General features: G+C 43.2%; 1 protein-coding gene across 1 annotated transcript in view; it reads left to right on the top strand.

Annotated features, from left to right (window-relative positions):
- Positions 1 to 26,613, top strand: part of pcbp4 (poly(rC) binding protein 4) — a 60,556-nt gene that overhangs the window by 17,503 nt on the left and 16,440 nt on the right. The window contains exons 2-9 of the mRNA XM_029502485.1: positions 106 to 370; positions 912 to 935; positions 2,738 to 2,770; positions 9,678 to 9,794; positions 16,038 to 16,169; positions 16,723 to 16,851; positions 20,604 to 20,678; positions 23,707 to 23,778. Of these exons, the coding sequence (XP_029358345.1) occupies positions 239 to 370; positions 912 to 935; positions 2,738 to 2,770; positions 9,678 to 9,794; positions 16,038 to 16,169; positions 16,723 to 16,851; positions 20,604 to 20,678; positions 23,707 to 23,778 (714 nt within the window). The 5' untranslated portion in view covers positions 106 to 238. The remainder of the gene's footprint in view (positions 1 to 105; positions 371 to 911; positions 936 to 2,737; positions 2,771 to 9,677; positions 9,795 to 16,037; positions 16,170 to 16,722; positions 16,852 to 20,603; positions 20,679 to 23,706; positions 23,779 to 26,613) is intronic.

The raw sequence follows: 26,613 nt of genomic DNA, 5'->3' as shown, positions 1-26,613 counted from the left end.
TACAGGTGTCGCAGGCGAGGCGAGGCGTTGACAGCTGTATTTATTCGGAACGTCATCCAAACAATTATCTCCCCTCACCTCTGTTTTCTTTCTCCTTCTCTGCAGAATTGAGAGAGAAGCAGGAGTGAGGGTTGATTCCCACCCCCAACAACAGATCCACCGGTCCACCTATCCCCCCCTCCCTCCCCTCACCTCACCCCTCCGTGGTGTTCTGGAAATCTCCGTACCTCGGACCTTCATGCGTCTCCCAGCGGCAGAGTCCACCCACACCTCCACCCACCACACCGCCGCCACCATGAGCTGTGAACGGGAGTTTGGAGACGGGGCCATGGGGGTCACACTCACACTGCGCCTCCTCATGCACGGAAAGGTGAGCGAGGGCGACTTAACCGTTTTATCACAGCTCCAGCTGTGTTTCGTCACAGTTTTGGAGAGCCAATCAGAAGAGAGGGTTCTGGACCTCTCCTCTAATTGGCTGATTGTCTAGCAGGTTTCAGGTAGATGTTTGGAAGTGCTTGGTCCGGGTGGGCGGGGCTTGAAGGGTGGCTATTTTTTTTGTTATGACATCACAAAGTCCCGACGGCTCGTTTTTAAGGTTTGGTTCCTGAATGTAGACTTTGTGTGTTTTAAGCTTTCACATTTAGGATAAATTATACATAATAATAGAAATAATAAGTGACAAAGTTGATTTTTAAGAATGTTTGTGCACTTTTTCTGAACAAAAAGCATATTTTGGGTTAGAATAAATGGCATGATGACAAAATGCTGCTTTTGCGTCATCAAATAAAAAAAAAATAATAAAAAAAAAAGAGAAGTGAGCTCCCCGATTGCTGGATGAGAGAGATGAGAGTTTTGTGTATCCATCCTCTGAGGGTGATGGTGACATTTTGTGTGTGTGTTTCTCTCATCAGGAAGTCGGAAGCATCATCGGCAAGGTGAGTTACTCTTTCAACCTTTTATTCCTGCTCTGCATGTGTTCAAATAACGGAATACTAAAAGGGAAGAAAACGTTTGTGCACGTCTGTGTGCAAAAGACAAGAAGTCTTCAATGTCAAGCAATCAAAATGACCGCAAATACAAATAATACTTCTGTCTTTTACATCAAGCTTATGGAGAAAATGACACTTTTAATTAGAATTTCTGAGCAGCATTAGAAAAAAATGTATATTTATATGTACAGTAATCTCGAAGCGACACAGACGGACGGGAAAATCCTCTCAATCAATAAACCTCGTGATTGAAAATCCAAGCTACTTTCTAAAAAAAAAAAAGTACATATATATATGTATATATATTTTTTTTTAATTGCTTTCTGCTCAGGATAACATTCAGTATAATCCCACAACAGCAATATAAAGCTGCCATGAAATACGCGTTGATCGTGTGTAAAATTTCCAGTCAGGACGTGTCGGTCCAGCCGTCACGTCCTGAAAATCAGCTGCTCTTCAGGGACACTAGTCAGTTTGACTGAAGGCGCGTTAAGTAAAATCCCTGAGCGCGACCTCTGACCCCTGACTGGAGCCTGTATTTAGACTTAAATACTTCCTAACTTGCTGCCTCTGACATGAAGATGCCCCCCCCCCAGCCCGTCCTGTGACTGATTGAGAATACATTCCTTAGTTTGTTTCGAAAACACGAACAAACATGGATGACATCCAGAGTACATTTCTTTTTGTCTACTCCGGCGTCACAGTTAATGCACGAGACGGTGGTACCTGAAGAGCTCTGCTGGCGGAGCCGCAGGATGAAAACATGGCATTTTCCACACCTGGAGTTTTCCACTTCAGTCTTTTACATATATTTGTGTATTTATGCTCCCTGATGAAATTTCATACATTTTTATGCAACATTATGAAACAGCTGAATATTTCAGACTCATTTCATTTGAACATTACCAAAAAAGTCTGCTGTACAAATCACCATCTTGGAAAAATATATACTTTGGTATAAGCTCAAGGGATTATTATTCTTCTTTTGTTTTTGATCAGTTATTGTATTTTTTGTTTAATTTGTCAGTTTTGCATAAAACGTAATTCATGTAAGTGGCGCTGCCATGAAGCAGCAGTCCAGTTATTTTATTTGTCAGTGTAAGAAAAAAAGTGAAAGCTAACAGCGAAATGACAGCAAAGAAAAGAAAATGATATTAAATACATTTTGTACAATTAAACAATGAAATAATTCCAAAGTGTTTGGATTTAAATGAAACTGTTCTCTTTTGAAGTCGCCCCAAAAAGCTGAACTCTCTCAAACCAAATTATGCGGCTCTTTTCCACGAGTCGTTGAAGAAACTGCCATTTTTTTAGGACATAATAGTCCCATAAAATAAGCTGATGAAGGTTTTGTCGGGGGAGTGACTTCCAATTCTAGCTAACGTTGGTTTCTTTAACAACGGTGAACTTTAGCAGCAGGAAAAATGTGTGTGCAGGATGGACTCATAAAAAAAAGGAGTCCATCGCTCAGCTGGTGTTCAAACGCTCCGCAGGGCGACTTTAACCTAATCAGACTGAAACATAACACCTCCCTCCCTGCAACAAGCTTTCTGTTATCTATTCATTTCTTCTTTGTTATGGCTCTGATTCAAATTGGACTGTGAATTAATCTTATCCTGTTTTGTTTTGTTTTTTTTTGGGGGGGGGTCCTAATGTTCACCGATGCTTTTCATTGGTTCTGTAAAGTGTTTTTCATGAATAACCATGAGACCAATGAATTTCAGGTTTGCTCTCTTGTCTTTCTGCAGAAAGGGGAAACAGTGAAGAGAATACGAGAAGAGGTAAGACTCACCCCCCCCCCCCCCCCCCCCCCGCTCCACCCCTAACCTTCATCCTACACATTCTTTCATCTTCATCATCCTCTGCGGTTTCCCATTAATCCACGATAACCCTTCAAACGCAGCCCACACGTGACCTGCTACTGACACTGCATCAAACATTACTATTTAAATATTCTTCTGTGAGTGCTCTTTGAATAAAACCTTTCATTCGGGCCAGAAGTGAAAGCCTATTTTTAGAGAGCCATCTTAATATCTGAAGGTTTTTTTGTTCTTTCGCTGTGCTGACGTTTACACGTTTCGCTGTCTTCGCTGCCGGCAGCCTGAAACGCGTCCCGTCTGCCATCACGGCTTCTTCCAAACAAAGTTACAGGTTTTCTGGATGAGACTTCCATCTGTGAACCCAACGCCACCACAGACAGCAGGAAATAACTGGTCTGGACAACATTGTCGTTTAAATATGAAGATAAATAGAAGTTGTACAGTTTCAGATGCACAGAGACACACAAAGCGCCTTCTCACTGGAACTGGAAGTTTATTTATAAGTAAATGGAAATAATAGATTCATCCACATCAGCTTTCCATCATTTACGATTTTGCCAGGTTTTTGTTTTTTTTTTTTTTCCTCAAAAAGCAGTTGTAATTTTTTTAGATTCAATCTGTAAATAATAATTTTAGATTCACGCTGAATACATTTCATAAAACCCAACTTCTTTTTGATGGCATTCTGCGACGCTAGAAAACTTAATAGGAAGTTTTATTTGATTATCGCTGATACCAGCAGGGAAAAACCAGCACTCATTAATTTAAAATTAAGATGAAGCATATTAACTCCACTGACCAATTTATGGCTCACTACTTGTTTTCCTGAAATGCTTTGGGGAAAAACAGCACCATTTTAAATATACAAAAACAATAAATAAACACTAAACCAAAAATATTTCAAATTGTCAATCTGGTTTTAACTATCAGATCAAATGCAGTTCGAGTTTTAGCCGAACACAACAAAGATGGCGACGGCTGCAGTCTCAGAAAACCGTCACCAATTAAAACTGTTCTAAAATCCATAAAACAAATTCAGTAAGAATAAGATGAGCCTCCTGCTCCAGTGACCCCCCTCCGCCTTCCTCTTCTCCCGTTGAGATGCTACATGTGCGATCAGCCCGTCTGCTGCATACGAAAACGTGACGCTCTACAATCTCAAAATGCTCTGCATTCCACTCACCGACCGAAAACGTCGGGGGGGGCTTGTTAATTCAGGCGCCACCTGACGTGAATACCAGAGTTTTATAGACGTGAGCAAACACACAGGGATTCCCGGAGGAGAGTTAATGTAAACCCCAGATTATCCTCGTCCAAATTTATGGGGGGAAAAAGAGAAATGGCAAGAATGTGTGTGTTTGTTGTAAAATGGATAGCTCCCATTACAACGCAGAAACAAGGACGAGGTGTTATGTCACCAAATCCTTATTGTTATGTTGAAAACGCTCTCCGGAGTCTCTGCGACATCAGGCTGGGAAAATAAAAGCCGCCGTGTCAGCGGCAGCAGCAGCAGCAGCATAAAGGAGAGTCAAATATGCGGGAAAAGATTAAATTCTATAACTCAAAATAGGTCACAGAACTCCTTCCGGTGTGTTTCGACAAGAAAACAATACACGACTGTGTTTTAATGAGACTAAATTTACTCGGTTTAATTCCTTCCTCTCCGGGAAAGAGCGTTAAATAATAACCCACAAATACATTCTGGAGGGAGGAATTATTTTAGAGATGTGTGTCCTCAGAGAAATAGTTTGAAGAGACTGCACATGAATCAACACTCCAGAGAGCGAGAGACAAAAGGGGGGAGGACGGGGGGGAGCGAGGCGGAAGAGTTATGTTTCCATTTATCCACCGAGGGAATTTTAAGTTAACTTGTCAAATGTCACAATAAATAAAATGTGAATTTAAGCGAGTTTAGGAGAATCAGTGGGCCTCCTGAAGGAAAGACATAAGAGCCACTCTGTTGAAGTCTATGGGAAAACAGCTCCGCTTTGTGGTCTCATGGCGTTCATTTTTTAAATGACAGCCCAGGAAGTAGGGGATGGATTAGGGGGGTGGGGCTATGGTGTGACTGACAGACTGCACCACCCAATCAGAAAAGAGTACAGACCAGGTCAGATCCACCTTCTCCTACAAACTGCAGGCTACAAAAGCTCACAAAGGAATGGGTCACGTCAGCCTGAGGAACGACCCTGACAGGGGTCAAAGGTCAAGTGGGCACAGGGTCATCGCTGCCAAGGTTCGCTGATGAGTGAAGGCTGGACTGCGTGGCCTGGATATTCCTGCAAGGGTCCGATTTGTAGACCGCTAATGTTTAGAGCCACGGACAACAAACCTATAAAAGAAAGAAACATTTCTTTATTTAGATATTTTTCATTCAGTGTTTTCTGGAAAAACAAAAACTACCACAAAAGCTGAGACGGTTCGACATGAAATGCTCCAGCATTATGTTTTATTCAAGTATTTTTAAAAAGTGAATTTAATAAATGATAAACCCGAGAGGCCGAAGTCCATCAGACTCTCCGATCGATGGTGAGAAAGTCTCATCAGTGTTGATGTGCGTTATTTTCTTTACAGAAAATCACCAGCTCATGCTTTCGATGTAACGGGAACGAGAGATGGAGCAGAACTGATGCGGCTTCTTCTCGTTGGCCTGTTTGATGTATTCATTAATCAGATGAATTTCAGGAGTCACCTTTTAGAAGCTGTGGAATCTTTAGCTGAACAACTCTCTCAGTGAGAGTCGCTTATATGAATATTTTAGACTGCGATATAAACACCGTCCTGGATTTTCTGTGAATCAATACACAAACTGTGACGCCGCCTGGAAATCAAACAGCTGCAATTTAAAAGAGAGACGTTGCAAACACGAGATCCAAGCTAGAGACCGAGGACGAACTGGAATTCAAACGAAAAGCCTCATAAAATAACCATCTCATTAAAAAAAATCCCAAAGTCGACGTTCACCTCTGCGGGGAGAAGGAGAGAAGGGAGGAACGAGGAACGAGAGGGAGACGGATGAAGAGGAAAAGACAACATGTTGTTTTTGCCCGAACGTTTTCTGTCTGACAGCGAGCAGGAAACATGAATATTTAAATGGATATTCGCCTCTGAAGGACAATACCACAACAGCAGATATACAGTTTACTGGATTTATGAGCTACGTCTTCCTCTCATCACTCTTCTTTATTTCCAATCCCGCTGCCTCACTCTCACACACCGTCGTTTGCTTCCTTTAATGAACTGCACGCCGTTTGAAATGAGTTTCAAGGCTCCACTTTTATGCAATAGTGGGATTCTGAAGAGGCACAAAATCAAACACACCTTGCTAACACACACAAGGATACACGAGGTCCCTTTACATCCAGTCAATAAAAACGTTGATGTTAGGTTGTAGCTCTTCATAACAGCCGCACACATGCAAACATGCACGTACTCAGACCTGCATGCTAGCACGTGGTCTCTCACCCACGCTCTCTCTCTCACACACACACACACACACACACACACACACAGACTCCCTGACAGCATGACTCCCTAATAAAGCAGAACAGAGCAGAGTAATCCAGCTGAATGGCGAGGCTGTCCATCCTTCCTCTTCTCCAAATGAAGAGTAATGAAGACAGCCGCCGCACGCCGCAACAGCAAGACAACGCGCTGCTGCATGTCTTACTCATTAAAGTAGAGGGGGGGGACAGAGAAGGGGGGGAGTCGGGGAGGTGCAGGAGAAAGAGACAGGAAATACAGCGAATGAATGACCAACAGAGTTTCAGGTTTAACCGATGAAATATTAGTTGCTGCTTCCCAGTTTGTGTTCACACTAACTTTTTACGCACAAACCAAAAGAAGAAACCCCAAAGCCGCACGGACGGATCCAACGAACCAGTGAAGGGAAGTCTGAACAGATGCAGAGAAATATATTTTGCTGCAGTGTTGTACCCACCCTGGCGTCTGTCACCGCTTTGACGAGGCCTCCATTTTGGAGGCGCCCAGGATGCATCCTAATCAGGTGATCAAACCGCCTCAGCAGGCTCCTTTTGATGTGAAGGAGCAGCAGCTCTCCGCTGAGCTCATCGCCGTCGCTCCGAGGCCGAGCCCAGCCACTTTACACCTGAGCATCATCTCAGCCCTTCCTGCCGCCGTTCTCGTTCTTTTGGTCACCGTCGCTGACAAATCGGTGAGTTTGACTGGCGGCTTTGAAAGCAGATCGGGGAAACTTTGATGAAGTTGGCTTGCATTTGACATGTTTTTGCAGCTCAGTGAAAACTGTTCTAAAATTTATCGCTGAATTGTTGTGGAGCTGTTCGCCGGATAGCCAGTTCAGGGGCAGCAGAGCTGCAGGAAGTCTGGCTCAGGGCAAAGCCAAAACCTGATGCAGCTTAAACAAAGAATTCCTTCAGTCCTGCAGGAAAGGGATCGACCAACAGGAGGCCCAGATAGTGAGACGTGTTTGGCCTTTACTTTGGCCACATGCCGGCTGTAAACCAGCAGCCAGATGTGGAAGTATACGAGCCAGATTCAGGAGGCGGAGCCCAGAAGTGCCATTCTGCTATCTGGGAGCAAATTAAGGCAGGAAACAGTGTGATGATGGACATCATGTGGGGGGGGTTGAGTGGGGGGGGTGTGGAGAGGGTAACTGATTGGACAGAGGGTTAAGAAGAGGGGGAGATGTATATGAGTGGTGAAGCACGGATCGATTGCAGCTCTGTCAGACAGATGGCGAGCAGAAGGAGGATGTATCGATGAGATTAAAGGATAAATGAATGAACAGAGGGGTGAGGAGATGCTAATGTGGGGGGAGGGGGGTAAAAGAGCGGGGGGGGGGGGGGTAGCAGGATGGACAGATAGACAGAAACAGGAGCAGAGGGAGATGCTAACTAATTCCTTCTTATTGGGAAAACAAATGGAGGAAGAGCAGGAGGGAATTATTCCGTCATTGCTTTATTACCAATTACTGTACACACACAAACACACACACATACACACACACACACACACACACACATACAACACATGATTGCTCCAGTTTCACAACAATGAGTGGTAGACTGCACCGATCACCTTTTACTGATAAAAACACAAACACAATGAAATTGACACAATGCACAATAACAGAAAAAGCGATGGCCAACACCTGCAAGGTGTCTTTTTAGGAAATAAACTCAGACGCTGTTCAAATAGACACATAAAATATGAATACTCTGTGTGTGTGTGTGTGTGCGTGCGCTTATCGGTGAACACACTCTGCACAGATGACAGGTTGGGAGAAGCTTTGGCTCGCTCCGGCAGAATTCACACACGCACAAACAAATATTTATGCAGTTGAAGAGATAATCCAAATTAGTGTTGGAGGTGTGCTCCGCTGAGTTAACGCTGCACCGTGGGGACCCTGAAGTCTCTTCTGCAGCTCCGAGATCACATGATGCTCAGCAGGTAGAAATAAAATGCTCGTGCTACTGTCAACACAAAGCGCCTCAGAAAGCGGGTCATAAACGGACCCTCTGGTTCGTCCTCGTCACGATCCAACATCAGAGCTTCCCCAAATCCTCGGCTCTTAGTCTTATCGTTAGCAGCACAATCCGGCTCCTTCTCTTTATGTCCCTGTTTTCCACAGATGGTGGAGCTGAGATTTCCCACAATGCACTTTGATAGTGGTGATAATAAAACCCGTTTGGTCTGGAGAACACGGATCCAAAGCAGTCATGAAAAGCTGGAGCAGCTTTCTCCACCAGCTTGGCCGTGAAATATCAAAGTGTGTTCACGATCTGCGGCGATCAGTTCGTTCCTTCTACTTCCTGTTTCCTGTCCGACTGGATCGGTGGTTTGTGGTCGATTTAAAGAAACTAATTATTTCTGTCAGAGCAGCAACAGAATCTGAAAGTGTGAGCAAAGAGACACATTTATGCTCCTGTCTGTGTTTTCATACGGAAACAATCGTGTCGAGTTAGTTTTTGTTTTGTTAAATACCAGAAGAGTCAAATCCCCATTTCCCCACAAATCCAACAGCAGGCTGTGATTCTTATCGTCTCTAACACACTTCAATTTTCTCCTGACACCCCCCCCCCCCGCCCCCGTCCATCCTCGTACAGTTATTACTGCACCTTTTCTATGTCTTCTCCTTCTCCTCCTCTCCCTCCTCAAACATTTGCACCACCTTCTTTCTCTCTGCTCTTCCCGCTCCTCTCCTTTCCTTCCTTCCTTCCTTTTAATAACTCTGCCCACACTCTCTCCTTCATTCCCGGGATTAAATCATGTCTTCCTCTCCGTCCTCTTCCTCCTCAAAATCATCTCAATCTTTCTCTCCCTAATCTCCCCAATATTCTCACCACCTTTTCATTTCCTCCCCTCCTGTCTGCCTCCCTGCCCTTCTCCTAAAACAAACAAACTGATTTACGGCATTACTCTCCTCATCTGCCTTGCCCCTTGCCCCCCCACCTGCTGCCTTCCTCTCTCCTCTTCCTCCTCCAGCCTCCCTGTAATCCCTCTCTCCTCCTGCATCACAGGTATATCACCTTTATGGAGCAGTGTGGCACAAATGATTCTCCTCCTCTGCTCTGTCTTGGCCCACATACCCCCCCTACACTAATGTGCTTTCTCTCTCCTTTGTTCCTCCTCTCCTCTCCTCCCTCCTCCCCATCGCCGTTAACTTACATTTCACCCCCAACAACCCCCCCCCCCCTTCTCCTTTTTGTCCATCATGACTCTCCTCCACTCTGCTCCTCTCCTTTACTTCCTGACCTGATGCCACCACCGCCTTTACATTATCCCTTCATGCCCTTTCTCCCTTTTCCTCACCCCCCCCCCCCCCCAAAAAAAAAAATAATTTTCCCACAATCCCTCTCCGTCCCTCCATCTCTATCTGGACCCACAGAGCAGCGCGAGGATCAACATCTCGGAGGGATCCTGTCCGGAGAGGATCATCACCATCACGGGGCCGACGGACTGCGTGTTCAGAGCCTTCACCATGATCACATTCAAACTGGAGGAGGTAGATACACACACACACACACGCACACACACACACACACACTTCTGAGCTCCCAGAGGTTTTCCCACACCGCCCTGAGTGAAGTGCATAACCTTTAGTTCCCTACAACATGGCTCCTCTTTGGCAGGGAGCCATTTATTATGTGTCTAATGGGATTGTCTGACCTCAGACACACACACACACACACACACGCACAAAGTGTGAGTGTCTCTCAGGGGAATTTGACACGAGCACTTGGCTCCCTATCTGTACATCTGACTGGCCCTCACTCTCATATTACACTCTGACAGATTTTAGGCCAAAATGACTTTTCTCTTCGGTGGCAGATGAAGGATGTCGGCGTTAAGCTTGCTGACAAATCCGTCGGGACTTCTGCAACAAGCAGCTGCAACATTAGAAAACGTGGAGAGTAAAGACTAATCACCAAGTTTAATAATCAGTCATATTAATTGATACATTTTTGGATTACGGAGCCTTGCTCCCTGCGTTTCCACTTCAAATATCACGAGGCTTTGAGAGCTCGGCAGGATTTCCTCGTTTTTTCAGAGACCTACAGGTGAAGTGTGCGCTGGTTCTCGACTGCTTTGATCGCTGACTGGTCACCAATCTGCCGGCCTTCGCTCTGTTGTATGTTATCTATAATTAAAGCCAGAGAATCTAATTATATATAATCCTGTAATTCTCACTGGGCTCAAAGATAGAGAGATGGTAACTAAAGTCAAAGCAGCTGAGTTATTAAACTGAGGTCACTTAGTGTTTGTGTGCAGCCAGAACAAGCCATCAATGCTCACATTTAATTTACTGTCATTCTCCATTCTTCCTTTCCAAATAAAGGTATAAAAACAGATAAATAAAATAAAAATAAAAAAAGGAATTAATATAAAAAGAATTCTAGTCAATGTTGACCAAATATAACAAACCCTGCTGGAGGGTTATTTCTCACAGGAGCATGCTGAGCATGGCTCAAACAAACAGAACTGTTTTCAATTCAATATGCCAAGCTCAATTTGCAGCCACACACACACACACGCACACACACACACACACGCACACACGCACACACACACACACACGCACACACACACACACACACACACACACACACACACACACACACACACACACACACACACACGTATATATATACTCAAAGCACATAGAAAACAAAATTTCCTCGAGAGGAATGAGTGGGGGGAAGATGGAAGACTATGTTAACAGCTTAAAGTGAGATTGGAGAATCAATGAAATTTGAGGAGTTACTTTGTGAGAATTGGTTCATCTACATGTGGGCTGAATTGTGCCGGAGCAGTTTTTGGCTGGGAACTGGAGAGTGTTGTTGTTGTTTAGGTAAATGTCACACTCTGAGGAATTAAATCCTGGCAGCTGTTTATATAATCTGAGTGATTCTAATGGAAGAAAACAAGATGGATATGAAATGAAAAGACGGATGGACGCTGAGGGTGGAGAGCCGGAGATTTGGGAAGTGGTAGATTGGACAGTGAAGGGAAGAAAATATGAAAGAAAACGATGATTATGAGAGATGGAGGGAATCGGATTCAGAAAGAAGAGCGGTTTGAGGAAAGTTGAGAGCTAGATACAGAAATGAGAGAGAGCAGGTGCTATAAAAAGTTAATGAGATTGGCAGAGAGAGATTATAAAAAGTGTGATGAGGGAATTAAATAAAGAGCGTGAGCGGCGGTCGGTCCTCGGCCCACACGGCTGCTGCTCTGGACTCTCTGACCTCATAACTCCTGAAAATCTGATCCAAGATCTGCCAGAGTCTGCAGAGCTGAAACGAGCGGTCGATACATAGATGAGTCTCTGAGCAGCAAACCGAGATAACCAGTTAATAGTTTCCAGCTTCACATTGTTGATAATTGGCCTCTTTTCCCTTCCTTGAGCTGATATTATTTTGAAGGCGCCGCAGGAGACAGTGTGACACACTTTTATTGTGTTTATCGTGTTCTAACGCGGCTGTCTTGTTTGTCATCACAGTTTCTCTGTGAAGGACTGATTTCTATTTTTTTTATTACTCTCACCTGCAACTGCATTTTGGTTTTATCTTATGAGCTGATCAATGTCAAAGAAAGGCAGTTAGTTTTTTGTTTTTTCACACATTTAAATGGTAAGAAAAAGTTTACAGAAGCTAGTCAGATAAATCGACTTCTATCATTGTCAATATTTGACATGTACCCTTTTTTTTTTTTTGGTAAATCTTTAAAAGGGCTCAGTCGGACCACCGTTGACGACTGCGGATCCCGACTGATGCCAAAGTTTTTCTCAGCGTCACATCTGCAGATTTTTTTTATTTGTTGATCAGACAAAATAATGTGAAAGTGAGTTAGAGGAAATTGTAAGCAACAAAATCAGTAATTAAAATGAAAGAGTCAGGGCGAGGCTGTGTGTGAGAAAATACTACGACAAATGAAAGGGATGTGAAAGCTGAATGGATGATGATGCATCTGTCTAAATAAATGAAAAGCGAAACTGTCAGAAGAAAGACGCCATTAAGGAAAGGAGCAGAAGAAAAGGGAAGGAATAAAACAACTGAAATAGGAGGATTCAAGAAAATATGGAATGGTAGACAGATGGAAAGTCAGAGACGGAGAGAGAAATTGGAGCTGGGAGTCATTTCACATTTCTTTATGGCTTTTCTTTGCGTCATTTTAGAGACGTATGAGTGGAAAACACAAGTTTATGTATCCAGTGGAACAGACGGGAGACTTCAGCAGCTGCCTGTGTTTGCTACCGGGCATCAGCAGAATGTTGTGGCGTTGTTGTGTTTGCAGTGTTCAAGATGTGGTGCAAACTAGTTAGAGGCGTCTTCTGTTGTATTTAAGCGTCTCGATTCAACAATCAGGACAAACCCTTGATACCGTGTCTACACCTGTGTCTGCGTTTAAAAGTGTAGTCGGGCTCTGCTCTTCTTTTTGCTTCCATATTTTCATTACCAGCATGCAAACGATCTTGGGATAGTTGTTTTGCTTTAAAAGCTAACAGCTAAAACATTAGCATCCGATGACGAGCGTGAAAGAAATCTGCTTGATCCGTGTCGACCGGAAATTAGCGACTCAAAACTTTTAAGTTTTTCATCACATTGTCTCCTCTACAACGGCAAAAAAAGGAAAACTGGGTCACCGTCATCGTCCTCCTGCAGTTTGTACTTATCTTATATCCAGAGTCGTCAGCTCAGCATCATGAAAGAGGGACAGAGCTGACTGTCAGTTACTGTGACAAAAACAAGGGAGGTGGGGAATAAAATCTCCTTTTTTGTTTTATTTTATTCATTTTTTTATGCATGACATGATCATATAAATAAATATGTGCTGGGCCGCCCCAAAGAGGGAGGGAGGGAGCCGTTTTATTCAGAGCTTGTTCGTCTGATTGGCAGCGCAGACAAGATGGTGCTGCTCTGAACGCTTCAGATGCAGCTGAGCCTCGAGTCCAGCTCGGCCCCAAAGATCGAACCGGTCGAATTAAGACCGGGTGATTTAGTCCACCATTTATTACCTGAGTTAATTAAACAGCGAGGAGGGGGCGGGGTAAGAAAGGATGAGGTAAAAAAAAGAGTGATATCACACAGGAAAGAGGTGATTCGAGCCGCCAAAGGGGGAGATAGTATGTAATGAGAAAATCAGGTTAGGGAAGGAAATAAAGGAGGGAGGAAGAGCTGAAGGGGAAAAGGAAAGGATGTAAATAAGACAGTGGGGGCGCGAGAGAGATGGAGGGACGAGGCTGACAGGTGGGGATGGAGTCCGGTAAGAGGGAGGTGAGGACAGTCTGCGGACTCAGCAGCAGGATTTCAGCCAGAAACTATGAGCCCGGGTTGTTTCAGGCAGTCTGAAGTCCAGACTGGATCCGCCTGATCGTGAGTGAATACTGAATTCTTTCCTCTGCAGACGTCCGAGCGTTAGTATGACCTCACGGTCCGGTTGTGTTGTCAGGCGACATCTAGTGGATCGGTGACGTAGATCACAGATGACAAAACCCGCGTCATTCCCACGTCAAAGTAGTTCACGGTGTTTCAAAAGTTCACGATCTTTGTCGTTACGAATGTAACCATGACAACAAAAATCATCTGTTTGGTTAGTTTAGTTTAGAAACACAACCTGCCAGCTTTTGTTAAAACTAACCAACGCAGGCACAACAAGCGGCCTTCATGAGTAATGCCTTCATCATGGCGATGCCAGCCGCCGTTAAATGTGATGGGTCAGAATCATCATCTGAACAGTTAATCAGGTTAACTTCTGTACTCGATTAAAACAGAAAAGGACGAAGAAAGAACTCAAATCAAATCCAATCCAGTTATGAAATGACAATCATCGCTGCAAAACACTGCTAGGAAACGATCGGAGGATGAATCTGTCTGTTTGGAACACAAGAAAACACTTTACAAGGCGCACAAAAAGATGAAACATTCACACAGTTCAATATTTTCCTGACATGAGAGCTGCCCACTCGTCAAATCGTATGTGTGTGTGGAGAGAATGGAGGTCGGGGGGGGGCAGAGATGTTTGACCGGGGCAGAGTCAGTCTGTGATCTGCATCGGAAATAAAGGAATGACGGACAAGCGTGGAAATCGTGTGTTCAATCAACGCTAACCTCGGAGCCAGCTGGAGTTTGGCGTCTAACCAGCACAATCTCTTTTTACTGTGTAAAAGATAAAATAAGATGAGACAGAGGCAGCGACATGACGTGACTTTATCACATTTTAAATGCACACTGAGTGAGAAGAACCAGTCATTACAGCTAAATTACAGCAAAACAACTGGAAATTAAAAATTTCATTTCCGTTCATTTTTCATTTGAGAAAACAGCAAAAAAACCAAAAAAAAAAAAAAAAAAAAACCTGCGAAGTCCAGTGCAATTGTCATGAATGCTTAAATTTCCAGTCCTGTTCTCACGCCAGCCACCTTTCTGTAAATTATTATTATTATTTTTAAAATGTCAGGAAGACAAACCCAACTAAACACCACAGGGCACCCAGAAACATCAGAAATGACTAATGGCTAACATCAGCGCCCGGCTAAATTAGGTTAGCGTGAATAATGCAAAACGTTTCCTCTTCCATCCTGCTTTTTATTATAGTTTTATACTGTACGACACAACTACAGATTTAAAGAGGCAAACAAACCATCAGAATGACATTTAATTGGACGGAAGAACAGAAGATACATGAAGGCATCAGGCTAAGCTAACTTAGCGTCAGGTTGTGTTGATAAAAGCTCAGACAAACATGTAACTTACAAACACGTCGTCTGTCAAATGAAGTGGGTGGTTCATTTTTTAGAAAATGAAAATATTCACTAAATCCCAGAATGCTTTGCTCTGCTTTTGCAATCACACACACACACACACACACAAAAAAACCTCAACTCACAGCACTGAAGTAAAATAATGACGGCTGATAAGTGTTGAGTTTCTGAGGGAGGGGCTGCTTAAGAGTGAAGCTCGGGAGCAAGATTAGGGCGAAGAACAAAAGAGGAAGTTCTTCCGTTAATACCTTCATCTGCGTCTATTTTTATCTGCCTGCCACTTTGACCTTTTTGTGGAGAAATGATGAAAGCTGTCATGCTGAACTCTTTTCTCCGCCAGGTGACAAACACTCGGTGTAACTTTTACATTATTTATTATTTTTAAGGGTGTCGTTGGTTTTAATAAATGAATTCCATAGAAACCTGATTCATCTGAAGATTCTTCCTCCTCCTGTATTGAATCTTTGATTTATTCTTAATTTCAGTTTAATCTGTGACTTCTTACCGTCGTGGTGACAACTGTGGGAATTTCTTTCCATATGTGTAAATAACCTTTATGTGAAAGTTATTTCCTTTCTGTGAGGGAATAACATAGAGAATTTAGAGGAAGCTTAATATCTCTAAAATCTCTTTTCTGTCATCTATTTATTTTCTTTCAATGAGAAAATTTTTATTTCACCACCTTCCTGCTACAGATGGTAGAAATATTAAACCGTGAGATGTTGTTGGAAAGAGAAGAAAAGGCTGACCATCTTTTGTTGGTCGACACCTTTCAGCCTCCAACTTGGATTTTATATTCAGTGGATTTTTTGGTTTGGACTGTCTTTTGATGAGCCCTCACCGGAATAATCCGTCCGCTCCTGCTGACAGATGTTAGCGATTAAACCGAGCGACGCAGTGAGGTGGAACGCACTGATCAGGAAGTTTATTCAGTTTCCTCAGACAGATCTGAAGCCCCGCCGGTGTAACCTTCTCTCTCTCTCTCAGGACCTGGCCGCCTTGGTAGCCAACGGCACGGTGACCAGCAAACCGCCGGTCACCCTCCGGTTGGTGATCCCGGCCAGTCAGTGCGGCTCCCTCATCGGGAAAGGCGGGTCCAAGATCAAGGAAATCCGAGAGGTGAGGAGGGGGAAGATTTCCAGATGTTCATGATATTGATATTGATATTGATATGATGATATTATCGACTTTTGCAGGGAGACAGAAAGAATACAAAATGTTTGGTCATCTCAAGACACATACCTTCCAAGCTGGAGACTTTTCAGACTGAAACCTTCTGCAGTAAATCACTAAAAAAATGTTCCCGGACGAAAGACTCTCACAGCCGCGTTCTTTAAAAGAAAAAGAAAAATACAAGGACTAAACATTATCAGTATGAAATAAGACCCTGAAAACAGGCTGCACGGTCAAGTGACAGTCAGTTGGTTGGACTTGTCTCCATGGAAACAGGAGTCTCATAGCAGAGACACAAAGCGGTTGAAAAAAGTCCAGAAACCTGAATTGTCACGAAGGGTGAGGGAGTGTGATTCCCTGATTGTTTTTTTTTTGTTTGTTTTTTTGACCTTCTGACATCCAAACAAAACTTTTCTTTCTGTTCAGTTTGATCCTGAGGTGGAGACGCTCACTGTGTGTGTGTGTGTGTGTGTGTGTGTGTGTGTGTGTGTGCGTGCAGACGACGGGTGCTCAGGTGCAGGTGGCAGGTGACCTCCTCCCCAACTCCACAGAGAGAGAGGTGACGATATCAGGGAGCCAGGACGCCATCATCCAGTGTGTCAAACTCATCTGCACCGTCATCTTAGAGGTATGTAGATACTTACGGCTTCCATGTTCCGCTGTGGATGAGAAGCTGAAGACGCACCATCGTCTTCCAGGCGTACACGCAACAGCCTGACAAATTCTTCGAATCATTTCATTTCATTAACTAAAAACCATCCAAACATAATAAAATAAAAGTTACTTAATGTGAATTAAATTAAAGGCCTCAAACGTTAAATAAAGTGGGGAACTGACTCTGTGAGTCTGATCTTCTCTGGCAAGTGAATTAAAGGCGGCTGTGTCCTGGTTCACAGGGGGAAATAACCCGGAACCTGAAGGTTTGAAACAATCATCAACAGGAACCGTCTCGTCGAGCATTCGGGTCTGTTCAGGTTCCTCTGAGTTCTCTTTGTTTGGACACTTGAATTTATATGAATGTCAGCTCGGTACCTGAAAGTTTTTGCCTGATTTAGACTTTGAGTGTGTGCGGCTTCTTCCTCGATCGCCGGTGTTTTTTTATTTGGTCTCCAGTCACATTCAATGCCAGATTTTTGCAGAGAAAGAAAACTAATAAGGTAAATTGTGAAAATATTTCCTGTCAGTTAGAAGATGAAAAAAAAAATCCTCTCATTTCAGTGAACTCTTCTTCAGGCTTTGATTGAGTTTAAATCGTTTCATTTAGTTTGCTTCGTCATGTAGGAAGAAACGGAGTTCATTCATGCTTTCATATCAACATTTATTCAACACAACGCAAAGGTTTTTCTCTTAATTCAAAATAAAAACCTCTGCTATAATCTTCAGAAAGGGGAGACATGATTGTATCATAGTTAATCAGAGGCAGCACTCATTAACGTGAGCTACGTCTCGGAGATTAGAGGCAGAAACTGAGGAATCCAAATCTCCGGCAGCTCGTCGGTATTCCGAGCACCTCAATCTGGGGATGGGAGAAGAAAACGCTGACCTGAGCTAAACTCATTCACTTTCAAGTGCCGGTGCAATCAAAGAGTTTACTCCGCCGACGTGAAGCTCCGTCCCTCCATTCACACCTCGTGTTTGATCTGAAGTCCGAAGCCTTTTGATCTGCTTATGCTCTGATAGACTGCCGTCTCTGTCTCCCACCCAGTGCATGCTGGGATGGGACACAGCCTGACCCCCCCCCCCCGCCCATCAAAATAAATAAACGAGGAATGTATTTCTCTGTGAGGTCCTGCTGTCTGCTGGACTCTTCCTGTATTAAACTTTCCGTCAGTTCATTGTTTGATAACTCGGAGCGTCTCTCCTGCTGACCGCCTTGATGAATAACTCAGAACTTTACTTACTTATTTATGGAAGTGAACGGCCCCCCCCCCCCCATTCATTCATTCATTCATTCATTCATTCATTTATATATTGTCCTTCTTTCTGTGTTTATGTTCTTCATGACTGTTGTGTATATTTGGTCTCAGTCAACGATAAAATATATTTCAGCAAATGAGAAAAACGGATAAATCTAAACCAAAACCAACTTAAAGTGCTGCAGTTTCCATGTTCAACGAGCCCGGTCTCATTCGGACGATGACTGATGTGGCTGCAAACTCACCGACATTTCATTCAGAAGCTTCTTCTCTGCAACACGAAATCCATTTTTTATCAGCGTAACAAGGAAAAGCTGTTAATGAACCTCCTAAAATCATCACAACCAAAATATAATAACACGACATCCATCTCAGCAGCGGAGACGCTGTTAAAGCTTCTCATATTCACGCTCACCTCTCCAAACCTAAACTGATCCAAGAGTCCTGCAGTAAATCCTCCTTCATGAACGCAGAGGAACACAGATATTTCCCATTTCCACCAATAAGGCCCGCTAAATAACAGGCAGTTATTCAGCTCCGGCCTGCTGGACCTAATAAATAAAGTGTGAATGAAGAACTTCTTCTCATTTGAAAGAGCACGTCGGTGAACAGAGTGGAGACTCTGCTGATTTCTGAGCACAGTGTCAGCGTGAAACAGATTTAGTCCCATGAAAATGCAATTTCGAGGAGATACGGTTGAACACACACGGCCTCCCAGAAACATATTTGTAAAAGGTGAGTGTGTTTTGCAGGATGCGACAGCGGCATTAACTTGTTGCATTAGATAGCGCAGCGCAAACTCATATTTAAGTTGAGCCAAATCACAAGAATTTAACCTCCGAGCGGTTCACGGCGTGATGGATCTGACGTCAGGGGAGCTCGGCTGTAATAAAACCGCTCGACTCGCAGCGCACAAGGCGATGACTTCCCTCATTTCACACACACCAGAGCCAGCTGTAAACAACAGCCTCTGCAAAATGAAATCACGCTGCTCCTCATCAGAAGTATGTTTAATTTCAGCTGCAAAAAGAAAAGATGATGCTCCGGCAGCAACATCAGAAACATCAGCCTCTGATTTATTTCTGGAGACGAGGTTAAATGCTACGATGAGAGTTTTAAAAGAAAGAAAAGCAGATGACAGGAAGAGCCTGCATGATAGCTGTAAAGTCACGTTTGTGTTATTTCTGCTCCTGTTTGCAGAATGTGTCTTCCATACAGCGAGTTCTGCCGACGAGCTGCAGGGAAAACTGTTTCCCAGAATGCCGCGTGCGTTGGCTCGGGCGGGAAAGGTGCAAAACGCGTGATTAGATTGTAGGACCATAAATCAAACTCAACACAACCATCGCTGCTTTTAACACAAAGTGCCGGAGTAACATCTATAGCTTTCTATAAATATGCATGCAACTCACGTCGTATCCATCATATCGGAGATAAACATCACTGATTGGGCAAATCAGATTTAGCAGATAAGAAATGTTGCCTCATTACGTAGGCAAAGTGATGTATCAGAGTAATCTCACTTTCCAGGCTCAGCCTCAGTCTCCGTACTTTTTCCTCCAGGATGAGTTTATTCACATTTATAATAATAGTTCTGAGCACGTACTTATCAAGAGTCCCAGAATGGCTCCTGGGCGTCGTGCTGAAAGTTCAACCAGGACTGAAATTCACCTCCACCACAGGAGGAGGACCTGAGAGGCAGCGCCGGCTTTCCCTCCCAGAGGAGGAATGTTAGATGTTGCTGTTTTTCACGACACGTGTGACAGTCCGTCAGAAAGCAACAACCGCCCAATCAGGAGAGAGTCCAGAGCAGGGCGGCTCCACCCTCTCCTCCAAATCTGGTTTCATCTGGTTTCATCACCAAGATGACGACCACCAAATGACGAGCCGGAGGGTTTAGAAAATTTCACGACGGGACGCTTTCTGATGCTGACGTTCTTTTATCGGTGACACTTCATGTGATGTGAGCACACGTACATGGTCCCAAAGAGACGTGCAACACAAAACAATACAAAATTAGATCAGCTCACATCACAACACCAAAACTACTGCAAGGAAAACTGTTCTCCGATTCATTTTACCTGTTTGACTTCAGTAAAGATATCTGGCTGTGAGACTCAGGCCATCCAGAGAGAGGTGACTGGATATATTATCTCTAAAGTCAACAGAGTTGATTAAACAGATTTCAGGGATTCAGCAGTCCCGTCATTTACATTTCTCCAGTTTGTGACGAGGGTGGAAATCACGAAGAAGAAACCAAAAACCATCTGAATGGGGTTTTATATCCCCTCCTCAGTTCAGCCATCTCTTTTGATTGGCTTCCTATTTTCTGAGTGATCAAATAAAAAATACGGGAGATTTCAGATTTATGATCGGAGGACAGTCTCCCTTCAAACTATATGGGCCCGTTAAAAGTAGGACTAATTTTTTTTTTTCCTCTCTCTCTCTTTCAATCCTCCGTCTGCAGTCGCCGCCAAAGGGAGCGACGATTCCCTACCGACCCAGCCCGACCCCGGGAACCGTGCTGCTGGCGGGAAACCAGGTGAGGGGAAGTCACGTCTCGACATCATCAGGCCCTCAAAAACAGCAAAGACCAAAACACTGAATATACAATCAGGAGAAAAAAGTTCAATCAGCAGGATACATTTTTTTAAATGATGGATGGAGCTTCCTGACTCGTGCAGGTTTTAGCGAGATATCCAGCGATGAGAGCAGAAAGGTAAAAGAAGAAGGAGGTGAGAGAGTCTGATGGTTAATTGGATGAATAAAGGAAAAGATGGATGGAGGCATGTAAAATCTGATTTATAGACAAAGGGAGGAAAGGAGGGATGAGAGGAGGAGGAGAGCGAAGGCACGGGTGGATGGATTAATGGGTCCAATAGGTGGGTGGGTGGATGGAGGGAAGGAGAGATGATGGATGGATGTAGAGGAGGACGGAGGAACGAACGTGCCGATACATAATTTAGTGTCAGAAAATTTGCTTTAGTTTGCAATTTGAACGTTAGAATAGACACTTTGCCTTTTTGTTCACACACACACTTGTTAAACGTCTGTTTGATAGGTCATGCACGGTGAATGGCAGCTCCTGTCACCACACGCCATCACAAAATCATGTGTATTCATTATAAGTCATGACTATTCATCAGTGAGATGTGGATATAGATGCTGGAGAAGTCAGCTGTCAAGCTGTCAATATCACGGAAGGACATTTTTAAAAAAACACACGGAAATGAATCTGAGTTTCAGTTTTCATAGAAAATAAAGATGAGGGGAAACTCAGAGGGAGCGACGGGGGAGGGATCCGTCCTCCGAGCTGGACCAGATCAGTCAGAGCGTATTTGGAGGTAGAAGTTTCACAGAAGCTGAGTTTAAAAGCTTATAAAAGTGCTCTTCGGCAGACTCATGAACCTGCACAGGGTTTGAAGATTATATCCGCCGTCACTCTGCTGCCTCCGGATTTAAATTTTATGGATGGAGTTGTTTAAACTCTCCTGTCGTGCACAAAAACTGCTTTCTTACAATTTACTTTCCATTTAGTTTCACTTTTTGGTAAATATCTTTTTTTATTTATCATTGTTAATCAAACGATCCCATAAAAGGGCCACAGTCGACCTCAGTCAGCGTCTGATTTTTAATCATCTATATTATTTTCAGTCAGATTGGCCGCTGTTGATGGCCGTTGATGTCTGACGGCAGATCTAATAGTTTGTGTAAACTCTCTGTGGAGGACGAAAAGTCAGCTGTGTTGATGCAACGCTGACGCAATGAGAAAAAAAAATGAGTATCAATAGTTTCATCCTGCTCCACCTGAGGCTGCTGCGATCAGGACGTCTGCTGGGGCCGTTCGGGGGCTGCAGCTGATTCACACAGAGACCTAATTGAGTAGCATACGGTGCTAATTTAGGCAATTATGTCATGTGATTCAATTAATGTAGTCAAGACTGGAAAAGAAAATCCAGATTGGCTGTGTGTACACCGACGGAATGGAAACATCACAACTTCCTCCCTGAAGTTGGTGAATAATGGATATGAGAAAAGTGGGAAACGTGCTTATTAGCTCACTGACACTGAATTCGGTATGAAATTTCATAAAAGTGTTGAAATGTAATATTTGAATGTTTTTTAGTTGAAGATCATGTGCAGAGCTGCTTCAGCATGGCTGTGGTGTTTCTGGATCTCCTGTTTTAAGCTCATGGGACTCAGTTTCCACCATCAACTGGTACAAAAAAAAAAATTATTTCGTTCTCTCTCGTACAGAACTGATGGAATTTGTGTGATCCAGATATGCTGACCTGTTTTAGCTCTAATTAGCTCCAATCTTCATCTTTGAAGGTTTTTTTTTTTGCCCCCCTGTAGGTTTTTGAATGCACGTCGAGCTCTGAGGAGTTTTAACGAACGGAAACTCAGATGCTTAATTGGTTGAAGAAATCTCACTGTGTGCGTTCAGCCTCGACGAGGCGTTGAAGCTTAGCGGCGTGCAGGTTGTCATTTGGTCAGTGTGAGCTGAGGATGATTTTCCCTGACAGAGTGGCACATCTGAGATCTGTCTGTACTTGGTCACACATCAGTGAACTGTAACAGATATTGTTTGGAGATTTAGCCGCCTGTGTGGTTGGACGTCTCCCGGCACTGTTGTCTGGGGCATTTGATTATTTATGGCTGAACGCTGTGCGGCTCTAAGGTGTCACGATAGTCGACGGTGGAATAAACACGTCCCAAATACAGAGAACAAGTTCAAATTGAGCTTCAGTTCACTTCAAACTCGCATTTTCTCATCTGAAAAGTTAAATCAATACCACACCAGAGAGGATTCAATTATATAGCAGTGCATCAAAAAGTTTCTGCCACTTTCATATATATATATATAAATTTCTATAAAAGAAGAAACTGAAATCTTGGGGATTAAAAAGAATCAGCTTTTTGCTTTAGCAGTCACCTCCAGGTCTTGAATCTGTAACAGGTCTAGAAGAAGCCTCATTTTCCGCAGGATGGAAGAGGAGAACTGAGCTCATTAGTCCACATTAACACTGCAATAGTTTTGGTTATTAAATAACTGGAATATGTTGTTGAAGCAATAGGAAATTATGAACCCGGCAGGTCCGTTGCTTTTGTTGAGTCGATGCCGGTCAGACTTTGTCCATTTTTACGAAGCTTTTGGTTGTGTTACGTCTCACTACACCTTTCACAACATGCTGATTAATATCAGCCAACGTGACCTCAGAGATTTGGCCCAATCCTAAAATCAGGAACGAGGACTCGTTCCTTTTGGGTGACTCCTCGCTGTTTATATTTGATTTCCAGTAAAGTAAAGAAATTGTGACGTCAGTAGAACCAACTTCATCAGGACATGACATGAAAACGGCGCTTCCTCCTGATCCAGAGATGGCTGCATCACTAAAACGACATAAGTCACACTGAAAAAAAAAACGTTCCCCTCGTTGGCCGTGACGGGGATTTGTGAATGACTCGCTTTGCCGGGTTCTGCAGTGTGTCGCTTGTTGTTGTTGTCTGATAATTGTGAGTCTGCCCGAAGCCCTGACTGTGCTTGTGTCTCTCTGTGCCGGCTGAAGGTGTTCGAGGCGTCAGACTTTGGCTCTCACCCCCTGTTCTCAGTGGCACAGGGAGGAGTGGACCTGCAGCAAGTGAGTATGGCCGCCTGGGGTCAAGGGTCAAGGGTCGAAGGTCAGAAGGTCCAAATGCCTTTTTCTTTTTTTTTCTTTTTTTTTTGTGAAAATGAAACACAGTCAAGTCAACATTAGCGAGCAAGTGATGGAGGAAGGCCTCTGATCAGAATAATCCTCTTTGGTCAGCAGGTTGATTTATTTTTTTTACACAATATGGACACAAAGACCAAAAACACACAAATAACTGAATTTAACAGTCTTCCTGCTCAGCAGAGCTTCAACTTATTCAGGAGTGGCGGCCAAAATACTTCCAATACCAAACAACCAGCAGCTGCTTTGAGGCATTCATTTAACAAACCTTATCTTTGTCAGAAGAGCAAAGATAGGATGTTTGGTTTGTGCCTGAAATAAATGAAAATGAGTGAATGTGTGTATCTTACAAAAATAAACAATTTGGAAAAATGATTAAAATCTACATTAAACCAGAATTACTTTTTTTTTCTCTCCAAAATGTCGGCAATAAATTGGCAATAAAAAAACTATTGAAGTCTTTTCCTCAGTATTTGATTCTATTTGTGTAAATCTAATCTGAATCTGCAGAGCTGTGCCGCTGATGTCGAGAAGTGGCAGTAAATACAGTAATGAAGGAGCGATGAAGTGTCAGACAGCTGCAGCGCTGCCGACGTCTTTACGTCACGTTTCGTTTGAACGTCTCGTTTTTAAAAACAAAAATGTCGTCAGAGAGAAAAAAATTACGCAATAAGTTTAAAGACTCAAGATGTCTAGATATTTCCTTCATATCAGCTTCTGATGGTCGGAGGGTCAGACAGATTAACAGCCCCACATCGTCGGGGGCAATAAATGTGACTCTTCTTTGTCTTCTTTACACAAAAAAGCTGGAAAAGAAAATGCAGTTATCTGTTAACCGAGGCTGAGAACAGAGGACGGCCGTGAAAGAAAATTTGAAACCAAAGAGATAAAGAAAAGAACTGGAAGGTGACAAATGAAGATTGGCTGGACAGAAAAAAAAAAAAAAAAACGTAAAATAAAAGCTAAGTGAAGCGAATCAGGAAACAGAAGAAGAAAAAGTGCACACAAACACAAGAGTGCAGCACCGATGATCCAATACAGCACGTTTACAGAAGTGTCAAATGTAGAACTCTTTCCTTCCCGCTGCCATCAGACTCCTAAACTGAAGTTACTAATTGCATCGACTACGACGACTGTTACACTTCATCTGTTATTGTTCTTTCTATTTTTGCTGTCCTGTCTGTTTTTTTTAAACCTTTTTAAAAAATTCTATAAATGCGCACATTAATTTTACGGGAAACGTGTTTCTTTACTGTACATGACAATAAACACCTTTAATCTTTTAAGGCGCTGTGAAAATACACACACACACAAAAAAAAGCAGCCAGACAGCCTGATCTTTATTTTAGAGTTAATTTTGCTGCATTTCTTTTCCTTTTTTTGGAGCCTCATCTGTTCCAAACGAGCTTCGAGTTGAAGTAGACTGATTACTGTTTTCCCCGGAGAGCAAAGAGAATTTCATTATGTTAAACTGCACGGTGACGGATTTGAAGTGGAGCTTCACTAGTCCAGGTCTAAAGTGGAACAGTCCCAACCCTCCGTGATGTCGCACATCAATCTGAGAGCTGCTCATCAGGAAAATAAATCAGTGAGAAGGAAGGACATTTTCACATAGACTTCAAGGGCCATAAGGTTCTGACTCTGTCTGGATTCTCACGTTAAACCTGTAGAAACACATTTACAGACTTTTATAAAATATAGTTTCAGTGAGTGATTCATTTTCATTTTTTTTATTTAACTTTTTAAAATTAGCTTTCTACAAACTGAGTATCAAGCCCAGCCCCTTTGACCATTTTTGGATCATCAGGGAGTTGGAGGCGGAGCCAACATCCATATTTATTCTGCTTTGTCACTCGGTGACGCGGCGCCTCGACCAATCACTTCCTGGTAGATCACGTCGATGTGAACATGTTTCCACCGTCTACTCAGCGATTTTAAAATAAAAAAAAAAAAAAGGCCTCCGAGGACTGGAGCCCCCCGTGTGGTGTTTAGGCATCTGATAATCCGTGAGACTCCTGAGGGACCTCCTTAGTTGGATTTAATATCTGAACCACCCCCGAAATGTTCCGTCTGAGCATCCATTAAATTGGCCGGCGGGGCTTCAGCCAGACTCCCTGTAGGTTTGGTTAGGTCGGACTCAGCACAGCAGGAGGCCACTTTGCTATCAGTGCCCCCCCCCAACGCCAAGGAGAGAAAACCATCATGTGTTGTTTTTGTTGTCAAAGACTTTGTTTCTGTACAGATTTAGGCTTAACCTTTTTTTTTTGCCCCTGAACCAGGAAAGCATTCATCTTGGCGCTGTTTCAGGACAGCGTGATGAATCGTAGGCCGGCTCAGATCACACCGTTACGATGAACCTACAGATTCCCTCCAGAGAAAATGTGACGTTTTAGAGCTTTTGTTTTAAAAAATATATATATCTCAGGGTTATTTTGTGATCTAATAAAAATACAGCAGATTTCAGGTAAACGCTCAGGATGGTGGGTCCATGTGGGCGTGGCTGTTTAGTTGTGATGTCACAAACTCCCAGAAGGACCAACGGCTCATTTTCTGAATCCAGGCAGACTTTTGATACTTCACTGTCTAATCTAACCTAAACGTGATTGAGAATTAAAAAAACAGACATCATACAAAATGGGGCCTTTTTAAAAATGTAGACTAGAAATCATTAGATTACTTTAATTTGTCTGATTCTCTTTTTCTGAAACACATCCTCTTTCATTTTTGATTTCTCAAAAACCATTAATTTCTCAAAAGTGGAAG

This window comes from Echeneis naucrates, chromosome 5 (assembly GCF_900963305.1).
Source record: "Echeneis naucrates chromosome 5, fEcheNa1.1, whole genome shotgun sequence".
Taxonomy (NCBI): Eukaryota; Metazoa; Chordata; class Actinopteri; order Carangiformes; family Echeneidae; genus Echeneis; species Echeneis naucrates.
The sequence above is the reverse complement of the archived record's forward strand: the minus strand, read 5'-3'. Positions and strand labels throughout refer to the sequence as shown.